The 22,934-nt window shown below is 41.8% G+C and overlaps 2 protein-coding genes across 3 annotated transcripts; one reads left to right on the forward strand and one right to left on the reverse strand.

Annotated features, from left to right (window-relative positions):
* Positions 1–6,890: 6,890 nt before the first annotated feature.
* Positions 6,891–20,323, reverse strand: man2b2 (mannosidase, alpha, class 2B, member 2). Of its 2 annotated transcripts, XM_080741281.1 has the most exons (20): positions 20,221–20,323; positions 19,254–19,396; positions 18,571–18,717; positions 18,326–18,431; positions 18,014–18,186; positions 17,503–17,621; positions 16,989–17,166; positions 16,337–16,535; positions 15,425–15,615; positions 15,045–15,216; positions 14,112–14,248; positions 13,559–13,836; positions 12,968–13,159; positions 12,323–12,566; positions 12,060–12,170; positions 11,768–11,960; positions 10,374–10,517; positions 9,397–9,509; positions 8,934–9,051; positions 6,891–7,349 (listed from the first exon to the last, which is right to left on the reverse strand). In XM_080741281.1, exons 2-20 carry the CDS (start codon positions 19,386–19,388, stop codon positions 7,246–7,248), a joined length of 3,054 nt encoding a protein of 1,017 aa, XP_080597407.1. In that variant the 5' UTR covers positions 19,389–19,396; positions 20,221–20,323; the 3' UTR covers positions 6,891–7,245. The 2 variants fall into 2 exon arrangements, with proteins under 2 accessions (XP_080597407.1, XP_080597406.1); XM_080741280.1 differs by lacking the exon at positions 20,221–20,323 and having other exon boundaries at positions 19,254–19,456.
* On the forward strand, positions 19,967–22,518 carry LOC308297727 (small integral membrane protein 20-like). The gene is made up of 3 exons (XM_080741282.1): positions 19,967–20,120; positions 21,985–22,041; positions 22,312–22,518. The coding sequence occupies exons 1-3, from the start codon at positions 20,012–20,014 to the stop codon at positions 22,353–22,355; spliced, it is 210 nt and encodes a 69-aa protein (XP_080597408.1). The 5' UTR covers positions 19,967–20,011; the 3' UTR covers positions 22,356–22,518.
* Positions 22,519–22,934: the final 416 nt, after the last annotated feature.

The following is a 22,934-nucleotide window of genomic DNA, read 5'->3' on the forward strand; positions in this document are numbered from 1 at the left end:
TAAATACAGCTTGTATACTTTGTTGATGAATAAGACTAAACCCTCACCACATGCAATCTAACTTTCATCTTTTCGTGCCCCTACAGGAAATTGTATCTCACAACGGGTGAACTCGGGCACACATCTGTAACGAATTCAGCTCGTGGAAAAATAGACCAATTATTGAATCTGTCAACATGGTCTCGTTGAAACAATAACTGTCTACTTTTTAGGATTCCATACATTTTTTCCATACCTTGTGTTTGCCAGTCTGTGATGGACTTGAGTTTCATGGGCGTGTCTTTCACCATTGAATCGGTGCCTCCGATATTGACCAGGCGCTCGTGATTGGATCGTATCCAGGCATAGGGCCGTCCATATTTGGCGTAACCGGCCAATAGGAATAGAGTACAGTTCACTTCCTGGTGAGGGAGAAAGCAAAGGCAAATCAATGCATATACCATATGGAATATTATTACAGTAGACATACTGTATATGTACACTTAATCTTTCCATGGTCTGCTGTGTCGCACGCACACACAAGCGCATGCACGCACGCACGCACGCACACACACACACACACACACACACACACACACACACACACACACACACACACACACATTTCTATCCATATTTACCCAACTACAATACATTGTCCAACATGACTTATCTAAAAAACAAGGTCAAGGTTAGGTATTTGATTCTCACTGGGGCCACCCATGCTGAAAATGGTCTGGACACGTGAGATGTACGTGTCCACCAAATGGCATTGATTAACTGTTTTTTTGGAAAAGGGTTCTGCCTATTGGAAACCAAAATGAGTTGGAGGGTGAGCAGCTTACGGGCACTGCCATCTCTTTTTCACTGGGGGAGGCTGGGAGGAGATGGCCATCACTGCCAGGAGCCCTGGGAAGAAAGAGAAAGAGGCATAAAGAAGTACTCATATTCTTTATTTCAGTAAAAGCAGCATTCCCACAACGTAGAAAGTCCTTTACTTGATGTTTTACTTGAGTAAAAGTACAAAGGTATTGGCATCAAATATAGTTAAAGTAACAAAAGTACAAATTATTTTCAAAATATGCTAAAAATCCTTCGGAAATAGCAGATCTACAAGCTCACAACGTGTCCCATCGCAACGCGTTGTGGGTTTTGTAGATTTTGAATATCCAAAGGATGAAATAGGGCTTATGTGGTAGTAGTAGTAGCTAGTAGTAGTATAAAGTATTGAACACATATACTCAAGTAAAGTAAAACTACCTCAACATGGTACTTAAGTAAACATACTTAGTATACTTTCCACCACTGGAAAGAGGTCAACAAGTGTGTGTGTGTGTGTGTGTGTGTGTGTGTGTGTGTGTGTGTGTGTGTGTGTGTGTGTGTGTGTGTGTGTGTGTGTGTGTGTGTGTGTGTGTGTGTGTGTGTGTGTGTGTGTGTGCGTGCGCGCGGGTGCATGCATGCGTGTTTTGCCTGTGCCTGTTTTACCTACCGCCTGCATGTCTCTCTGCACAGTATGTTTACCTTTCTGGCGTGTGAACATATAATTCATTACTTTGAGCTCCACCTTTACATGTCTTAAAAGTCAAACTTATTTAGGCAAGCACCTTGACTAAGAACACACTCACCCATATTTATATAAATGACCTGGGGAGGTGTAGTTGCAGGGAAAATGTTGAACACACGCACGCACACACGCACGCACGCACGCACGCACGCACGCACACACACACACACACACACACACACACACACACACACACACACACACACACACACACACACACACACACACACAGTGTTACTACTGCTCAAGGCCATCTTGAGCAGAGTTTGTTGAGCATGTCTCATTCACATGTCCGTCACCGTCCTCCTATACTGCAGGGTTCCCCAAACCTTTTAAGCTCGGGACCCGTCGCAATCCGACAGGTTGTGAGCTTGTAGATCTGCTATTTTCACTACTTGTCTGGAAAATATTAATGAATAAATAAAAATCACACTCATGTGAACTGAGCGGTGGAGGCTGCGTGTGTGTGTGTGCGTGGGTGTGTGCGTGTGTGTGTGTGTGTATGTGTGTGTGTGTGTGTGTGTGAATGTGAGTCTGAACAACGGCGCCCTCCCTTAACATGTGTGGTCAGAAAAGGTACTGCAGGCTACATACAGACACGGACGGACGGACGGACGCATACATACCCACACACACGGCCACGTATAGGAGACGGTGTGACCACCGCTCAAAAAGGTATGGTTTTCACCATCACAGTCGTCTCTAACTCTTAGGGTGGAGATGGTGGCCAACTTCTCAACTAACTAAAACTGTTCATCCATCCATCTTCCAACGCTTATCCAGAACCAGGAAACCGGGGAACATTATCCACTTCAGGCTGGCGGATTCCGAGGCGTTCGAAAGCCATGGTTGAGATGTGATCCCTTCCTGTGGTCCTTGGTCGGCCCCGGGGGCCTCCTCCCAGTGGGATGTGCCCAGAGGACCTCCCTAGGGAGACGTGCAGGGAGCATCCATACTGGATGTCTGAACCAACTGGCTCCTTTCCATGTGACGGAGAAGCAGTTATACTCTCTCTCGGGTGACTGAACTTCTAACCCTATACTCTACTGCAGGGGTTTTCAAAGTGGGTGACGGGGCACCATGGGGTGCCGCGACAGCAGTCCAGGGGTGCCGCGAGATAATTTATTTGGACACTTGAAATAATATTTAGTATTATTTTAAACTTGAAGTACAAAGTTATTTTCTGTCAGTTCTAACCAAAATAGCTATGATCTAAACACCTCGCAATATAATCACTAAAATATCATCACTGTCGGGTAGAAACCTTGTATCTCCAAGTTTTAAATGTGTACGTCTTTTGGTAAAGCAAAGCCCTGCTTCATCATACAAGACTGTTGCACAAAACTACTGAAAACAGACAATCTACAAGCACACAAGGCCTCTGTGCTTGTAGATCAGCTGTTTTCACTAGTTCACTAGTACATTTTATAGATGATAAATACAAAACGAACGGTTTTGGACATACAAGGTTTCCACCTGACAACGACGATATGCTATAAATATAAGGTGCTGGGAGTGAAAATTATAATGTAGGTGTGCCTCGGATTAAAACAATATTTATGGGGTGCCCTGAGACAAAAAGTTTGGGAACCCCTGCTCTACTGTGCCAGATTTAACTGGCATTTAAAATGTCATGTTTTTTTTAAAAACACAATACCTTCTCTGACTTTTGAAATCCCTGACAAATACACCAATATTGCACATGAGAACTCACCTGCTCGCCTGCGGCTGGGGCTTGGTGTGTGTCTGCGGCTGGGAGTCCCGCTGTGGGACTGGTGTTTCTCCAGGTAGGGGCGAGCTGGTGTGGCTGGCCAGGCTGACGGGGCTGCTACTCTGAGAGACCTCGCTGCTGTTGCAGCTGCTGCCGGAGGAACAGGAGGTGGCCCTGGACACCGCGAAGCCCGGTGACTGCCAGCCCTGTAGCGGCAGTAGATGAGAGGTTGGGGGATGTGTGCCCAGGCCAGGGTCAGACTATTAAAATGTTTCATTTCATGCTTGCTTGGGGCGTGGGGTGGCCCTGGTTGTATGTAGAAGTGTAGCAAGTGTACAGGTGTGTGTACATCTAACAGACAGTCTATAGGTGAACAGCCATACATACATAAATAAATAAATAAATCACACCCAGTGTGAAGTGAGCTGTGCTATTTATGAGTTCATTTCATTCCCACGAAGCTTGGCCAATGGCAATACGTACAAACTACAAACAGAAAAAAAGTAAATGTAAATTGTGTCTGTGTATATGTGACAGTACTAGTAGTGTATGCATGTGACATAGCTCTGTTTACACAATGCTGTACCCCCTCCAACTGTATATGTTCCCCATTTTCAACTGTTTGTTTTGACACTTGCTTTGGCAATGTAAACTTATGTTTTCTTGTGCTATTAACACTCATTTGAATGGAATTGTGTGCATCAAATGAATAAAAGTAAAGCATTGCCATTTGGGCTCATATATGCAGAGTGCAGACTTGGATTTGTGGTACAGCACAGCATTCTTTTCTTATTTTCAATACTAACCAGATCCTCATTAACAATTGTTAGCAGCAGCTCTTCTCTCCCTCGAAGCCAGGGTTGGAAGTACCTGAAACCCTGAGCACAGGAAGAAGGCAGCGCCACGTTACGTTATAACCATCTGACTGCATGTTACGTTTTCCCTGTCCAGTCTCAGAACCCAGGCCAGTACAGATGGAAATACATGAAATACATTGTCTTTCATGGTCAATCTAAAAGGAACAACCTGCAGTGATCCCAGCAATGCCAAGTCTGTCAGGAAGTGCTGCAGTCTCCTCCTTTGCTCTCTCTCTCTCTTCTGTTGACACGCACACACACATAGACACAGACGGACACACACGGCACACGCACGCACGCACGCACGCACGCACACACACACACACACACACACACACACACACACACACACACACACACACACACACACACACACAGAAAGTGGGTGGTAGATAAACAATTGCTTGAACTGCCTTTCTCATTTAAAAGCCCAGCAGGCAACAGCAGCACTTGATTGTAAATCCTGCAGTCATCATTACAGACAGCTTGACCTAGCATCCTAACAACTCCCAGTGTTCATTAGCATCCTCCCACTCCACAGTGGCCAGTCCAGTATCCTAGCAACACACGCAACGCCTTTTTTTCAGCATCCTCCCGGCTTGAAACGGTGAATCTCAAATGCCCTCATAGCTTACGCCCACAACACAATGGAATGCATATTAAAAAAAGCATTGCAATTCATTGATTTGTAACACTCTGCAGCTTATTTAATAATCATTTAATCAAAGGCTACAACCTAACGTTGAAATAGGCTGTGGATTAGGCTATTTTCCTCAAACGAGTGGAATTTATTCTTTTATCTCTTATGTTATGGATGGATTTGCACAAATACAATATTCTGTGCGGTTGTTCTGTAGGCTACTTACACTACCACTGCTCATCATGTAGAAAACAGCAGATCAACGTCGTATGCTTGAACGGCTGGCATAATAACGCGTTCATGTGCGGCACACGTGTGGGCTAATAATCCAATAAAATCACGATTAAGCGAATAGCGACTCGCTGTAGCTACTGCTGCTAATGCTATTATTTTGTTTCTTCAAATCTTATCTCAGATATGACTTTCCTAGGAATAGGGTTGATCTATATCTCCAAATCGATCTTCCCATTGACAGTGCATTTGGTTCACACGGTTGTCTGGTCCTATCCTATCCCGGCAAGCAAGGGATCGTCCCTATTTAGTCCATTTATCCCTGAAACGCAGATCCAACCTGTAGACTACACTGGCCTAGCCTCGCCTCTGCATGCCTCTGCTTTTGATATCTCTCCCTCTGGTCATTCATTTTTGTTGTTTGTTGTTTTATCCCTGCTCCTGGTTGCACTAAATTAAACACCTGTCTGTGATATGTTTATCATACTATGTTTGATACTATCACAATTTAACAATAAATTACAAATGTATAAACCACATATAGCCTAAGAGAAGAGAGACACAGAAAAATACATCTCTAGACCAGTGGTTCTCAAAGTGGATTCCAGGGCTATGTGGGTTCCTTTAGTCTGTAACTCTGACAGTGTGTAAATGGAACCAAATTATTAGGGTTAGGGTTCATTTGGTCCCATTTGTAGACTGTCGGTTAAGGAGAGGCATCTCTTTATCTGTCATTCCTTTTCTCTTTTATGTCCATATATGGAGATCCCTAATCAGTATATGCCCATATATGGGCATGCTGATACCTATATATATATGGAGATCTCTGTATCTATCAGTCCTTGCCCTTTTATGCCCATATGGACTGGAGATCCCTGAAGTCATCAGTATGCCCATATAATGGGCATGCCCCCTTTTGTGCCCATATATGGAGCTGAGTGATTTCTTATTTGGTCAGTTTGTTGTCTTGGCAGTTGGCACCACCTGATGTGCTCACTTGACGAAAATTAGTCTGTAAATCATCTGTAAAAGCAACACTTGGGTAAACTGACAGACTCCGCCAGATGGTGGCGGCATTGAGTCACCATCTGGCGTAGTCAGGTTAACACTTTGGGGCATACATTTGAATAGCCTGCCCTATAAGGTGGTTTTGAGACCAACACATTATAACCAAAGTTTAAAAATAATTTTATTCAGCAACAGTCAACATAATATAATAACCTTATAATTCAAATTGAGCACATTAAAGCAGAAATTCCATGATGACAGTGCTCATAATAAATCAACAAGTGTGCAAAAATACATTTTGTTTAAAAGTGCAGCAAAGAAGGATCTATCAATTTGATGTCTTAAGCAGGGGCGTCACAAGGGGTAGGAAAGTGGGACTGAGTTACTAGGGCCCAAGGTGGTGGAGGGGCCTTAATTATTTTATACTTTAGCTATTGAAAAATAGCAGATATACAAGCTCACAGCGCGGCACCGCGTGCCGCGCTGCGAGCTTGTAGATCTGCTATTTTTGAAAAGTCGTGAAAATGTGTGCAAATCTTTAAATGTATTTGTTAAGCGAACATTTGTAACTCAAATTTTGCTTCTGGGGGGTCCCTGGAACTCAATATTTTGAGATGGGGTTCCGTGGCCAAATACATACCATTTTGGGGGTCCTTCACATGAAAAGGTTTGAGCTCCACTGACATAGAAACATAGGTTTTTCAAAAAAACCTCAGAAGGATTTGAAATATTCAAAGGTTTTCATGATTTTTCAAAAATAGCAGATCTACAAGCTCGCAGCGCGGCACTCGGTGCCGCGCTGTGAGCTTGTATATCTGCTATTTTTCAATAGTTAAAACACAGGGGCCCCGCAGTGAATCCTTGTACCCGGGGCCCAGAATTTGGTGTGACGCCCCTGGTCTTAAGTCTGGCTGTCTTCACAGAAGGCAGAGGGCGCTCTACAGACGGACAGCGGTTGCCGCCGGGGCTCCCGCTTGGATCTGCGGGGACCGCACCGCGGTGATACACAAACACACTCACTCTGCCAGTAAACGCTGCGCGGTATTTCACAAAGATGAACACAATCCATCTCTCGCCGCCCGCGTACGCATGCACAAACGAGCACGCTCGCGGGGATTTTCACGGGACTGCGCCCGCTCTCCTCGCCGCCCCAAAACTTCGCTGCGCGGCTGAAAAAGCCGCCCGCCTCCCATTGAAAATGAATTACTAGCAGGCGGTGACCGCATACCGTCTGGAATCCCCTGAGAGGGGACAGTCAGATGTTAGAGCTGAAGTGAACAAAGAAGGTCCTGATCTCTTTGGGTGAGATGATCACATTGAAATCTTCAGTTGTTTGACAGCCACACCCTCGTTTGTTGTCTGCAATACAAAAAACACACATTCATATATTATAGAGCATACATGGGCAACTGGTGGCCCGGGGGCCACATGCGGCCCCCACCTTCACTTAATTCAGCTGTTACAATTCCAAACATGACCTGCTTTAATTCTGTCTATATTCGTAGCTTAATGACTAGTGTATTAAAATGTATTTCTTTTACGTCCAATGTAGGTATTTGTATTTAGGTTCATAAAGTTACCATGAGTATACAACTAAATGCGTTTGAAATTTAATCAAAATGTTACATTTCAGGATTCCAATTAAAAAAGAACAAATAATAATTCAGGATTCCAATTCAAAAGAAGCAAAAATAGCTAGAGATGTTACCGATCAATCGGCAATGGATCGGATCGGGCCGATCAAAGCGTGATCGGCGATAATCGGTGGTTTAGATCAAAAGGTAAATTCACCGATCCGATCCGATCGGTGCATCCGATCAACCGGCCGTTCAGTATGCCCACTTGAGGCCATTTTGGGGTATTGATTTCCACAGTGCTGAAGGAATAATTAGTTACTGCTATGATAATAAATACATAGTAATGCTGGTAAATAACTATAAGGCAAATATATAAATGAATTCATGAGTGAATTAATTAATTAAAGTTAAAACATTAACATTTAGAAAATATAAATAATATATAAATAATAACTTGATCGGATCGGTGATTGATCGGTATCGGGTGAGCTTGTAGATCTGCTATTTTATTTCTTTCGTTTGAGATACTAGAAAGTGACAAAGTAGGACGTAGCAATATGCATTGTGGCCCTTAGGAGTGAAGGTGGAAATATAGTGGCCCTCACCATCATCAAAGTTGCCCACCCCTGTTATAGAGTATAGGCTACAGTGGTGTAAAGTAACTGTATATTTTGATTATTATAAAACATGCATTAACCACTACATTTTGGCTATTTGAAAATAGACGATCTACAAGCTCACAACATGTCGCTTGCGACACATGAACTTGTAGATGTTTTTTTTTATACATTTTGAAAACTTGTGAAACGGCACATACTGTGTGATGAGTACTTCTACTTTTGGTACTTAAAGTATATTTTGATGCCAATACTTTTGTACTTTTCCTCAACTAAATTATGAATGAAGACTTAATTGTAATGGAGTATTTCAATTATGGAATTGATATTTTTTTAGTACTTTTTCAACCACTTTATACAGTATAAGAAAGCTCTCATTTCATCACTCCTTAGCATACATTCCCCCAAATTACATTCTTGAAGCTGCACCCAGGCATTGCATGTAGATGGTAGAGTCACATGCTCATCACCTTTATTAAAATATTTGTAAGACAAAAGTCTTGCAAATATTATAATTCATAATTTAGTTAATTGATATTTAATTGATAATGATAAATAAAAGCTTGAATGCTGGGGTATGTGCATTTACAGGCTGTTCAGGAACAGACCTGGAGAAACGCCAGTTAAAATGAAAAATAATTATATCAAATCAGGGTAAAATTGGTTATTGCTTTACCCACCTTCACGTCTCATTCTGCACACCTTACCCTAACTGAGAGTGTACAAATGCATCCAAACATCTCTCTCACCAGGTTCTAAGTTATCCTTCGTCTTCCACTTCCATCTTTGGAGATCAGCGATGTCCCACGTCCCTGTCAGAGAACGTTCCTCCAGCGACCTAACTTCCCCCATGCCTTTCAGAACTTCCTGTTTGCACAGGAAATAGTAATTAAAAAAAAAGGGAAAAAAAACAGGATGTCTGTGATAGAATGAACCACATGAACCATAGCGTCTCTATTCTGAGTGCTAAAATTAGGCAAAAATAAGTGATCTACAAGCTCACAACAAGTCACAATGTGTTGTGAGCTTGTAGATTGACTATTTTCACCAAAGAGATTTTGTGAAGAGCGGAACAAAGGAGCAAACCAGGTATAGAGCCCTGGGGACTCCAGTCAAATACATATATAGGGTTTAAGTGGTTTAAATGTTATTTCTGCATCTGTGGCACTTGCCGATGCTCAAATGGTAAAATGTGTGCGGCGTGCGCATTACCTTTATATTTATGGACACCGGCTTAGCGAGCACTGGGTCTTCTCCTTCCTCATAAAGATGCATGATTCTCAGTAACACCCGATCATAGTCCGGCTCTGACGGTAGATCTTTATCTAGACATGGAGAAGACACTCAGATCAATCAAGGGGCGGCATAGCTCAGGGGCGTTATTAGAGCACAAAGGGTTCCCGAAGGGTTCCCAGTTCGAATCCGGGCTCCCCCTGGGTTAATGTCGAAGAGTCCTTGAGAAAGACTCTGAACCCCTAGTTGCTCCTGGTGAGTAGGTTGGTGCCTTGCATGGTTTCCTCCGCCACCGGTGTATGAATGTGTGCGTGAATGGGTGAATGTAATACACAATCTATGTAAAGCGCCTTGGATAAAAGCGCTATATAAATGCACCATTTACCAAGTCAATGTTGCGGCGTAGCCTGGCCTATATCTCACCCAAGCAATTTTCACCTTTCCATAATTCGAATTTCACAGATGATAGAGCAACATCAATACTCGTACTCTCCTTCTGAGACAATAAGGGCCTGTTGTTTCAAATGACATGGCCAGTAAATGGAAGGATGGCGTGTCAGTGTCAGTAGGGCTGTCACGATATGACATTTTACATGACGATTAATTGTCACTCAAATAATTGGCGATTAACGATTTAATTGTGTTTTTGTCGTTGATAATTACATTTCTGTTTGGCTTTTAGGCTTTGAAGTTGTACATGGTAGATATGACACATAACCTAAATATACAAAGAAATTACTGACATATTTGACAACTTACTACTTAAAAAATAACTTTGATACTGGAAATAGCCGATCTACAAGCTCACAACGCGTCGCATAGTTGTAGATCTGCTATTTCCACTATTTTGGACATTTTTCAACATTCACGATTATGACAAAATAATTGCGATAATGTCAAATAATCACGATTAGACGATTATGTAATAATTGTGACAGCCCTAAGTGTCAGCTGACCTGAGTCAATGTGGCTGAGGTGCAGGCTGTGTTTAGAGCTGTAGTTCCACCCAGGGATGCTGAGGCTCAGCAGGTGGAGGTTTGGCGGAAGCACCACCGGCTGGACTGGAACGCCTCCTCTGGGCTCCTTCAGCCAACTTCTCTCTACACAGTAGAATATTATCGGTATGAAATAGAGCAGACTCAAGTCTAATTCAGGCTTTTGCAAATCCTGCCCCATTCTGCCCTGTTACTATGGTGGGACATTTGACCCTGGGCAGATTGTTTTTATAGTGGCAGTGAATGGGATTTTTTTATTTTTTTCATAGCCTCATTACAGCTATATAAAGTACCAAAGGAAAAACATCTAGGTGATATTAATAAAAAGGGAAGACAAAGGTACAGTAGTTACATTGCAAAACAGGGGGTTTCCCCGAAAATACATGTTTTAATTTGTTTAATCCCAGTGGGACAGAATCATCCATTGCAGATTCTTTTATAGTGGAAGTGGATGGGATTTTTTTTTTTTTTTCATAGCCTCATTACAGCTATATAAAGTACCAAAAAAAAACACATCTACGTGATATTAATTAAAAGGGAAGAAAAAGGTACAGTAATTACATAGCAAAACAGTAGTTTTCCCCCGAAAATATATGTTTTAATTAGTTTAATCCTCTGGATCAGAGAGAGAATAGAAATAGAAAGAGAAAGCGCATTGCATCTTGGGTAGGAAGAGGAGAGCCAGATTATAGTTCTCCTCACATAATAGGCTGGCTTTTCGTAATTCTGCCCATTTAAAATATATGTACCCAATCGTAACTCTTAGACCATTGATAAGGTCCATGTGAACTAGTTTGTTGAAGCTTATTCATTATGATGAGCGAGATCGCTATCACCGCCCGCGGCCGTACTGGACGAACGCCGTGTCACGCAGAGCGGACAGTTGTTGAAAGCCTGAAGCAACATTCTCCACTGCACAAACTCCACCCCCGATAGCAAAAAGTGAATGGTTTTTTCTGGTTGGCCAGTCAGGGAGTCTCAGTCAGAAGGCTGACAAACGGTGAATTCAGACTCCCATATTCTTCTACAGTTCTAATGACTCTCTTTTGATTGAAGACATTATTATGTATAAAGGGCCAAAGTAAAATGTACTATGTCGTCGCTGTCCGGCTAAAACCGTCTAAATCCTTTTTTTAAATTAAAATTGTAATGTAATAATAAATCAGTGCTATTAAACACCCTTTACGTCTTGAGCTGGATGTTCTTCCATTTTCTGAAAAATGTACATTTTGGAGTTAGCTGGTTTTGGCCAGACAGCAGAGATATATAAATCTAAACTATCTCAATCCTGGGTTGCAGTAAAACAAACATGCGTTAGGGTTTACAAACCCATTGTCTGGTAAGTGACTACTTACGAGGCTGGTCTATGGGCATAACAAGAGGTCTGTGCTGCAGCTCTATTGCCCCCCTGTGGTAGAGCCGGGTAGTGGCATTGATAGAGCCCAGCATCATCCATAGGTTGGGCTGTACCACCGAGCTGTCGTTCAGGGTCAGGTTGTAGCCGAGGTTCCATGGCTGGTTGTTCCACAAGCGCCTGTGAAGCATCACCTGGAGGGGGGACAGGACAGTTGCGAACCGAGTGAGTGAGTGAGTGAGCGCGTCCATCCGCACACTGTGTTTGTGTATGTGTGTGTGTGTCTATTCTACCTCCAGTTGTCCATGGGCCTGACTGGACACCCCATGGGCCCTGTCACTGAGAAGCACCAGGCGGCTGATGTCATCTTCAATGTACGCAGCCCGAACCATGGGATAGTAGTTCTGAAAAGGTCATACGTATGTGTGAAACAGAAATGCTAGCATGTTTTCACGTTTGTCAAATGAGATGTACAATTTTTGTTTGCTAGTTTGGTTGGCTTTTGTCATTTGTGGGAATCCCTGGTCTAGGATGTAAAGAATCCAAAGTGTTTTACCCTGGCCAGGGTGTTATTAGTGAACTCCTTGTAGGTCCTCCTCATCATCTGGTAGCCGTTGTCGTCCGTGTACAGTGTCCTGTTGTTCTTCAGCGTGGTGCTGGTCCTGAGGATGACCTCGGTGTTGAGGGCCAAGGGGCCTATGGAGTAGCTCTGCTCCAGCCTGTGACACAGCAGCCTGCCACCGAAGCCCTCTGGGACGCGGGTGGTGATGGAGTAGACGTGGTCCTTATCGTCTGCCTCCCTACAGAGGGAACGCATGTGTTCACACATTGGGAAATTCCACTCTAGGCAGTAGGGACTGGGTGTAGTCTTTCTTAAGGAATGGGGGGAATCTAAATTGAAAATATGTAATTTGTGCCAGTCGATGATATGATAGCTACGTGATCTCTAGCTATTCTGGCGTTCAGCGAAAATAGGCAAACATTTGCAGAAAATAGGTGATCTACAAGCCCACAATGCGATCCAACGTGATGCATTATAGGCTTGTAGATCAGCTATTTTCTGCAAAGATATATTGATAGAGGGAAAAATGGAGAGGGCTTAGAATAGACCCCTGGGGGACTCAATGACGTATTTAGGGTTTAAGCCGTTAAGACTGAGAGTGGAGAGGCTCAGTTTTTAAAAAGAGCTAGGGGAACACACCTGTAGAAGTATTGTCGGATCTCAGACACGATCTTGCCAGGGATTATTTCCATTTTCACAGCCTTGTAGGCCCTCACCGCTGTCCCATTGGCAGTAAAGATGTAATTATCAGAGATGGGGCCCGCTTTTATATTTCCATTGGCTCGGTACTCCCAGAAATCTTGAGTCATCCTCACTCTCCTCTTTTCTAACCTGTCACAAGTCAGAGAAAAGTTAAAAGTCAAACAAGTTGCTTTCTCAAACATTTTCATGTCAAGGACCCTGCAAAAAAAGAAGCAAAGATTTGAGTAGCAGATATATAAAAAAAATAGCAGATATACAAGGTCATAATAGCACGTCACTTTGTGCCGCACTATTAGCTTGTACATCTATTTTGGAAAAAAACGTAAACATTCGAAAACACACACACACACACACACACACACACATATATATACTGTATATATACAATTCATTTCTTAGTGTGTAGAACTGTAGATCGGTTATTTGAGGCAAAGAGATTTGGTGTAGAGGAAAAAGGGGTGGGCCTAGTATAGAGCTCTGGGGGACCCCAGTCAACTCGGTATAGGGTTCAAGTGTTTCAAACCTTACTTGTGGGTGATGCTGTGCAGCAGATTGGTATCCTGGTCATACATGAGTTTGTAACATTCACTCAGGACAGGCAGGAGCCTCCTTCCCGTTCTTGCCCCATTTGGAAGGATGCGTCTTTCGAACGGCACCACTTTGGCCACATAGGTGAAGCTGCACTTGGGTCCCACAGAACACGGCTTCTCAGAGAACTTAATTAGGTACTTCCTGTGTTCAAGACCGCCGAGGTTCACTACGATGAAGAGGTCATAGGTCTCATTGGTCTGTGCCGACCTCTGGATCTTTTGTGTGAGAAAGAGACAGGTTTTAACATCGGAAAGTCTGTGCCTTTTTCAATGAGTGGAACTGAATAAATAAACAGTAAATACATAATTATGGAAAATGTGTACAAAATAAACATGGTAATAAGGATTTCCATATTAAAAAAAGGTTGATGCCAGTAATATAAGAGGAAGTTAATATCTTTGAGAAAATACATTACGGTTATTAAAGGTCATAAACTCTTTTTAACAAAAAGGATGATACAATCAAACAAAAAAAATAATAAAAGCACCACCTGTGCAGGCACAGCCTGTTGATCCTCATCAAAGACGGTTGCCATAGGGAAGGTTACTGTCATGTTGATTAAAGTGGTGATGTTCCATGCTAGGGGGTTGAAGACGATGATGTGTTGCTCCAAATTCTGTGGTGAGCCTGACAAGAGAAGAATCACTTCCAGTAATTACAAAACCATTCATCTGACTTAACTTGTGCTGGCCTAGAGGTTCATAAACAAATTCCTACAATGTATAATTTAGGCATTTAGCAGATGCTAAAGCTTTCATCCAGTGGGAAATCAGAGTAAATGCCATGAACCCTAGTCAACCGGGTAAATAGTCACATAAGTAGAGTGCAAAGAAAACAGTTTAAACTGCTATCTAAATAACATTTGTGGTCAAGCAAAACAAATCTAATAAACATAAAATGTTAATAAGTAACCGAAGATCAAAGAAAGATCAAGAAAACGAAATATAATTGCAAAAAAAAGTAACCAAAGATCTGCATTTTATAACTAGCATGGCCATCAATCCATATATACTCTTCTCCCTCCTGGCTCCGAAGCTGTAGATTAAACTCCCACTTGCAGTCAGAACTGCAGACTAACTCATCTTCCACTGCAGTCTGAAAACTCACCTCTTCAGATACCAGCTCACCCCCTAGCACTCCTCATTGCTTCGATTTCCTGAAGGAACGGGGTGCCATGCCCTTGATTGCTTTGTAGGCTACTTTTTTGTACTGGGTGCAGGCAGCAACCGGAAGCCAGTGAAGTTAAGCAAACTAACCACAATACCATGATAAACCATAGATAGAGAATTGAAAATACAGTATATGGCTACATCAGGCACAGTATGCAACTATGCATTGATCAACATTCATGTATATATGCAACAACATTGCCATCTAGTTAAACTGCACTCCCTAGGATACAATGCCATCATGCTGCCGATACCTTTTCTGTGATAGTGGGTGCCAAGGGTGCCTGACATGCCAAGGTGATGTGGGAGCAGGAAGAGTGCAGCCAGGACCTCCTCCACACCCATCATGGCCTGGCTGAGGTGTTGCATGTACATGTCTGCCACCTTGGGAGACTCTGTGCCTGTGATGCCATCATGGTGCTGAACCTATGGACATGAAAACAAGTATCAACTACTATAATCTCAATTATGTCATGTAGAAATATCCAATAATATATAACAAATATTGTTATTTCAATAGCGTATTCAACATCGGTTTTCCTTTTTCCTGTTTACATCATAGGGATGCTAGGGTTCAAGTTGCTAAGTGAATTTGAATCTCCAAAATCTGCAGAATTATTTGAATCACGGCTACCTCAGAGACCGCCCAACGGAGGGCCTGGAGTTTATCCAGGGCCCAATCTTTAGCCACGGGTCCATCAGGGAAGCGGACTCGGTACCGGGCAAAAAGTGTCTCGACCGCATTGAGCCGGGAACTGGCTCTGCGAGCCACTCCTTTCAGAACATTCCGGGAGGCATAGAACCCAGTCCATGCCTGGTAAGATTCTGGAAGAAAGAAAAGAAGTAAAAAAAAAAAAGAAATCACAAAAGGGAACAATGTAAAGCCAGTTGGTCAGATATGTACTATTATTCTAGTACCATAGTAGACAGTTACTATAATTATACGAAATATAATCAGAAGGGTTAGAGCACACATAACTGTAAATAGCTTATTTGAATTATTCAAACTAGTAAATTGATAATCTGTATATTGAAAATCTGTATTGTTAATGCTGAAAACACTGTAACAGTACATTTCAACAGTAACAGTTACTTTGAAAATGTCCTGAATAAATAACAATAAATAAATACATAAATGTTACTGATGTGTTAAAGCTACAATCTGTACAGTATGTTGTACCACTATATTTGTCTATCTCCCAATGGAGAGGGGTAATTACAACTATGTCCAAACTAGAAAAGCAGATGGTGTATAATCCAATGTGCTGTCTGCTTCAAATACCTTTATTGACATTGTCAAACAGTCAGTTTCCTTGCCGACAAAAAACAGGGTCTAAATGTCTCTATGGAAGAGTAGGGAGACTACCTCCAACCACTTCAGATGTGCTAGTTTTATTATATTAACATACAATATATAATTGTATTCATTCAGATAAGTCCCAGATTGTAGCTTTAAATATATTGATGCCGGTTTCTCAAACTAGATTCCTAGGCATCAGGGACAACATGACATAAAATATTATTAATATTATACATAAACACTAACCAGTGGAATAAGGCAGGAAATCTTTACTCCCTCTAACATCCCAGGCCAGATCTGATTGATGGATGGCTTGGAAGTATTCACTGAGAGTGGCATACTGGACTGTCACTCCAAGCTCCTTGCTGTTCTCATTGATGTAATCCATCAAAGGATCCATGTTCTTGAACTGCACTGATGAGTTGTAGAACTGCTTGTCACAGCCCTGGACAGAACCACAAGATTACATGATTAAAAGCTTTGTACTTCATTGACTGGGGTTCCCCCATGGGCCTGTACTTCCTTCCTCCTTTTTTCCCCTCAACACCAAATCTCTTTGCCGCAAACAGCTATTTACAAGCTCACAACGTGTCGTGTCACATTGCGACACGTTGTGAGCTTGCAGATCTGTTATTTTGCTGCATGTTCGCCCATAATGACATGCCCAGAATAGACAAATCCATAGAGCACTGTCGTGTAGTTGCAGTGTTGCGGTGCAAAGTGGAGCCGCTTGACAACGCAGTTAGGATTGCAGCTAGTCTATAGGGAAAATAGGATTCATATGGTCAATTAATCTCAGAAACCTTGGTAGATGATTTGAGAGCCTTTGTTTAGGAGTTCAAATGGAAGGAACCAGGATTCAATATATCGTAGATAATAGAGGTTTCTTTAGACTCACCCATGGCCAGAGCACATGTTCAGTCCTGAACCAGGCAGCCCTCTGCTTGATGTTCTCCACCATGTCCTGGGCATAGGACTGTATTGTCTCCTTGGTGACAGGCAGGCTCATATTGGGGTAGATGCCATCTTTTGGGGGATCAGGGAACAACACAACTCCATTCCAATAGAAACCAGAACTGAGGTGGCAAAACAACACATTTTTATCTTCTCAGACCACCCACAGTTCAAGTAAAAAAACAATATTAACCACAGGAAGCCTCCCTATAGTGTCCCTATTCTGAGGCAATCATTCGGCAATACGCCTGTCAACTAAGTATATAGGGTTTAAGTGGTTCTGGTTAACTATCCAGCATAGACAACCTTAATAATATAACAAAATACCCCAAAATACCCTGGCCTGTAGCTTATACCGGTAGTAGAAGTAGCGGTATACAGTATAATGATTCACTATAACCACAGAGGGAACACAAAGGCGAGCCAAAAGCAACATCTCATTAGGGAGAACAGCTTACCTGTTAGAGAAGGACAGGTGGGATGGGGTGCAGTAGCTAAACTGGTCCATGGTGTGAGTGAAGATCTCTTGCTGCTCGTTCAACAGGGACGGAGAACCTCGCCAAACAAACTGTAATTTCTGTTCCAATCACAGAAATTGCCCCAGCAAACTTAATTTATACTTCAGAGAGAGACATTGTTGTTTGGTGAGGCAATATGCCATATTCATATATTTTCAAAACAAAGTATACATTTGGCTTAATGCCTTAACAATTCTCTGAGTGAAGCACACATTTCATGAAGAATAGATTGGGCAGGTAGATGTATAAGGAGTCAACTTAAACGGTGGCCTTAAAATTCTTGAAATGTTCACTAGAATGAATTTAACGATTCTCTAACTTGGAATGACTTGGAATTGAATGAATATCAGATACCCATAATAGGGGTGTAAAGACAAAGGAATTAATTGAATGAGCATCAGATAGCTGTGGTGGGGTGTAAACAAGACAGACGAATTGAGTAGTACATGACCTTGTTTTTCTGCATTGCATCTTTGAGGTCATAGTCAATGCGGGATATGAGATGACCATCAAACCCAGCCAGGGCAAAGAGGACAGGTGTCGTGGCAGACGCTCCAAACGGGTCCACGTGCCAAGAAAACCGAGGACGCACGCCAAACGTTTCATAGAGGAAACCGTGGCCCTCTGACATGGCACAAAGAGAAGGCAAGCAAGTGTTAATGTGAACGTGTGGTTTAATGTGAACGTGTGGTTTAAGTTTTACACAGTTCTTGGATCTCAAAGAGATGTTTTATGAACCAGGACCACATCATTTCTTCCCTACCCGTTAGTTGTAATATCTCATCATCTAAATCGGTCACTGCCTCATCGTGCATCACTTGGCCCCCGATTATGAACTCAAGCCGACCCTCTTTTATGAGCTGTCGGACCTAGAAGATGAAAAGAGAAAACGACAGCAGGCACAACACTTGATCACCCAAGACAAGCATAAAGGAAGGTGACATTTTATGCATTTATAGATGTAAGAGTAGAGATTAAAACAAAAATGTAAGACTACTCTCTCCTTACTTGTTTCTTATGAGTGCCAGTGGCCACAGAATCCCACCACAGTCTAAAGAATTCCTGTTCCACAGCAATGAACTTCCGGTGTTTGGCTTTTGCCAGCTCCTCTGTCATACTGGTGTACACGTTGGCTGCGTAGGCATGCATACTCTCCTATGGAAAAAGAGAAGAAAAAAACATAATTGTATTTATCTTTTATTTAATCAGAGAAATAATATTTTCTACTCATTTGCAAGTGATCCCTGGCCAAAAAGGCACCAAAGAGCCAATCACAAACTATGGCATAAAATTACAAACAACAAATGTCTCTATGCATAACATAGTAAAACCACAGGCTTACTAATGGTTCCTAAAAGGTTTATAAAAGACCATTCCTCATACATTATGTGGACTTTGAGCACAGTGCGCTGCAAGCTAAAAAAAAACAAGTGCATGACCGGGTCAACAGTCCGTCAATCTGGGGTTTAATACCATTGATATAAAATGGTAAAGTTTCAATTTTAATAAGTTGGTAAAGCAAGTAACATAACACCCTATGTTGCCAGCTGACCCACTATATTAAAATAGTAATCCCTTTGCCATGATACAAGACTGTCATATCATTGTGACCCTCCTGATCCAAGGCTACTAAAGGCAAGTAATAAGTAATCCCTCAGAAAGAACGAAAAAAGGAATCAAAGGTATTGTACCTGCACAGTGTAAACCCAGCCAACATCCATGTGACTGTGAGGAATAACAAACGTTTGGATGGGTTTCTGTTCTCTTCCCATTGCACACGGATGGTGGCAATAAAGAAAACACATTAAAACGACCAAAGCCCTCATGTTCTGTCCTGTGGAGGAAAAGTAAGTGCTTGGCTGAGTTTGTTATAAGAAGAACTGTATGGAGAGCTTCCTTATTATTGTTGTGCTGCAGCAACATGTGACTGTCACGAGACACGCCCCCTGCAGTACGGATGGCGAAAGGGGTCAAAGGGGCTTTTAGCGCTGCGGCATTAGAAGCCTTGAAAAACACTTTTATGAACCTTTCTGAATGATTTGAACATCTTTTTAAAAATAATGATACGCTGATACATTAACACATTTTAAATACAATTTATACAAACATTACAACAACAGATCATAAGCATATCACAAGGATATTCGTAACTCGATGTATAAGTTAGGCATTAGATTAGGCATTAGGCATTATTGGTCTTATAATGTCTATTATGTCTTTAGGATTCATAAAATGTTTTTATGTTCTGCAAATACAGCAATAGAATGGCCTTAATTAGCACATTTATGGGAAAATATTTATCTAAATGTGTTTATTTAGTTCTCTGCGAACCCTGCATGCTGTCCTTGAACGCAGCTCATGTCGTCACTGACCTCTACCCCGGAACATCATTCAGAAACATACATACACACAGCTGGAGGAGAAGAAGCGAGAAAAAGTCACATTTAAAATGTCGAGAAACACCAGAATAGCGTTGATATTTGGAGGCTTTGTCACGGCAATTGCCGCTGCATTTTACCCCATATTCTTCTATCCACTTGTTCACCCAGACGAATACAGTAAGTCGCACACGTTCATTATCGTCACATACCTGGCGCAAACGGCAATCACCATCACCTTGGTGATTATTTTATGTAATTTTAAAGGGAGTCATCTTACTAGTCGTGCCACATGACTGGGATAATGTATAGTCCTGCAGTAGGATAACGTCCCTGTACTCATCTTTCGCTCATTCAGTTTCTCTTATTATTCTCTACCCACGTTCGTACACACACACACACACACACACACACACACACACACACAAACAAACAGTGGAAAAGAGAACAGATTTTCTCTAACTAGTAACTACACACACTCATGTCACAAGTGAATCAGAGCTGTGTCAGTGATCTAATGACTTGTGAAAACTTGCATGAATCAAATAAGGTGTATAAAGTTATGTCAAGTTTTTGTGTGTTCCCTCACTTTCCACTGCTAAAAAAAACTATAAACTGCCCATGGAAATGGGAAGATATGGGCACTGGGTCAAAACTCAAATTGGTTATACTCACACACTGTGTGCTGGGGTTTGTGTGTTATTGTTCATCTATTTTATCATGTTGGTGTATTGGTTCATTTTAATTACATGACCCACAACATTAGGCTATTGTTTTTTAGCTCATTGGGCTTCCAAAGTGTTAACTATAAAATGTAGAATTATAACATGTTTCCTGCTGAGCACTCCTATGATGACGTTTGATCTTTGCCATACAGTGGGCCAATGACAAAAGGCTGATCAGTTAATCAAAAGTAATCAAATATTATATCTTTAGTTTTCACCGTTATGTAGGCTAATCGTGAAACGTGGTGATTGATTGATTCATATTTTGTCACCTGTTGCAACTCATCTCCTCACCATTATGAAATGGTTAATAATAACCAGGACATTGTACAACTCTCCACCCAGAGGCCGTTACATACTATTTGGTTAAACTGCATTTTATAAAATCATCTTTTTCCACCAAAAATCATTATTATTATCATCAATGGTGTTCAATATTTGTAATAACAATACACAGCCAGCTAATCTGGTTGTCATTTTAGTCATAATCCTGCAGCCCTACTTTGATGTTAAATTCATGTGGCGACTGGCTAGTTTGTCAACAGTGTTGTGTCAGAGCACGAGCAGTAACAATATTGTGTGAATCCCTACAGGCAGTCACTGGCATGAAGTAGTGGCAGCAGCAAACATTTATGCATGCTGTCTAGCCCACAGCGCCGTAAGAAATATGATGGTGAAACAATTGATGGCAAATGAAAACAACTAAAGAAATGAAAAAAACATTCCTCATGAGTCACTCAATAAAGAGTGTGATTAAAGCTGTTCTGTTGCTGTCTGTCCTGTATGCGTGGCTTGGGGCCTCTGCATCAAGATTCAACATGCAGCTTCTCTAAACAAGTACCGTAGGGCGGCATAGCTCAGGGGTAGAGAAACTGTTATTAGAGCACGAAGGGTTCCCAGTTCGAATCCGGGCTCCCCCTGAGTTAATGTCGAAGGGTCCTTGGGCAAGACTCTGAACCCCACATTGCTCCCGGTGAGCAGGTTGGTGCCTTGCATGGTTTCCTCCGCCACCGGTGTATGAATGTGTGCGTGAATGGGTGAATGTAATGCACAATCTCTGTAAAGCGCTTTGGATAAAAGCGCTATATAAATGCACCAGTTACCATTTACCATTTACCGTATAAGCACTGCTGACTTGCTTTTCTTGTCTGCTTGACATGACATCAAACGTCATGTTTTAGTGTTCACTCTAAATCTGATGGATTGACATGAGTTCATGTGTCTCCTCTCCACCACTTCAATAAACCATAATCTGTAATAACATTTCTAGAAAACTAGTCACCAATTGATTTTTTATTTCTCTCTCTTTTCTCCCATAGGAAAAGTCCAAAAATTGAACAGGGCAGGAATCAACCAAGCAGATATACAGCCAGTGGGTAAGACACTGCTACCCTCTCTCATTCATGTTATTACAGTAAATGGATCAGTAGTTTTCAAGTGGAAGCTGTTTCTGAAAAGGATAAGGCTTCTAATTTTCAACTTTCAGCCATTAAACCTTCTGGCATGTTTTGCCATCATTAATTCTCCAAGTTAAAAACAAACAGATACGTCAGTACAAGAACTAAAGTAGTAAAGGATGTATTTTTTTTTATACATGCTTACAACCTTGCTATTTCTAATTAGTCTATATTTCTATTTATATCTAGGGGTGAAGATATGGTCTGATCCCTACAAACCTGTAGACAAGTGATGACCCTGGATGACTGAAGCAGATGGAGATTATCAGAAGAGAGCCCCTGTGTGACGAGTGCTTGATGTGGGCATGAGTGAGTGAGTGAGTGAGTGAGTGAGTGTGTGGTTTTGTTTGTTAGATGTTAACTTTATCCTATGAATAAAGCATAAAATCCATAGAACTAAAATGGTCTGCTCCAGATAATGTTGTTGTTCTCCCTTTTAATTGAATTTGTGCTTAATTTCCTTCATAACCTTTTTTTGGTTGAGATTTGATGTGAGTTTGGAAATGTCTGAGATGTGGTGGGGCCACATAATCCTGCTGGAGCAATGTACACAGCAAAACCCAGTTCCCTCTCTGTCCACAAGGCAGCACCCTGTGCATTTTCTCGAAAATAATTCCATCTTCACGGGTTTGGAAAATCCTTATATTTGTGTGTGAGGTCTGTAGGAAACTATAGAAAATACTTTATTTTTATCACCCCTCATTAAAATGTAGCTGTTATATCATGGAGAAACCCAATGGTTGTTTTAATAATTGGAAAGATACAGTACCACATGCAACCTATGCACACTCCTTCGCCTCGTGTCTCACCAC

Source organism: Nannobrachium achirus (assembly GCF_963921795.1).
Source record: "Nannobrachium achirus genome assembly, chromosome: 14".
Lineage (NCBI taxonomy): Eukaryota > Metazoa > Chordata > Actinopteri > Myctophiformes > Myctophidae > Nannobrachium > Nannobrachium achirus.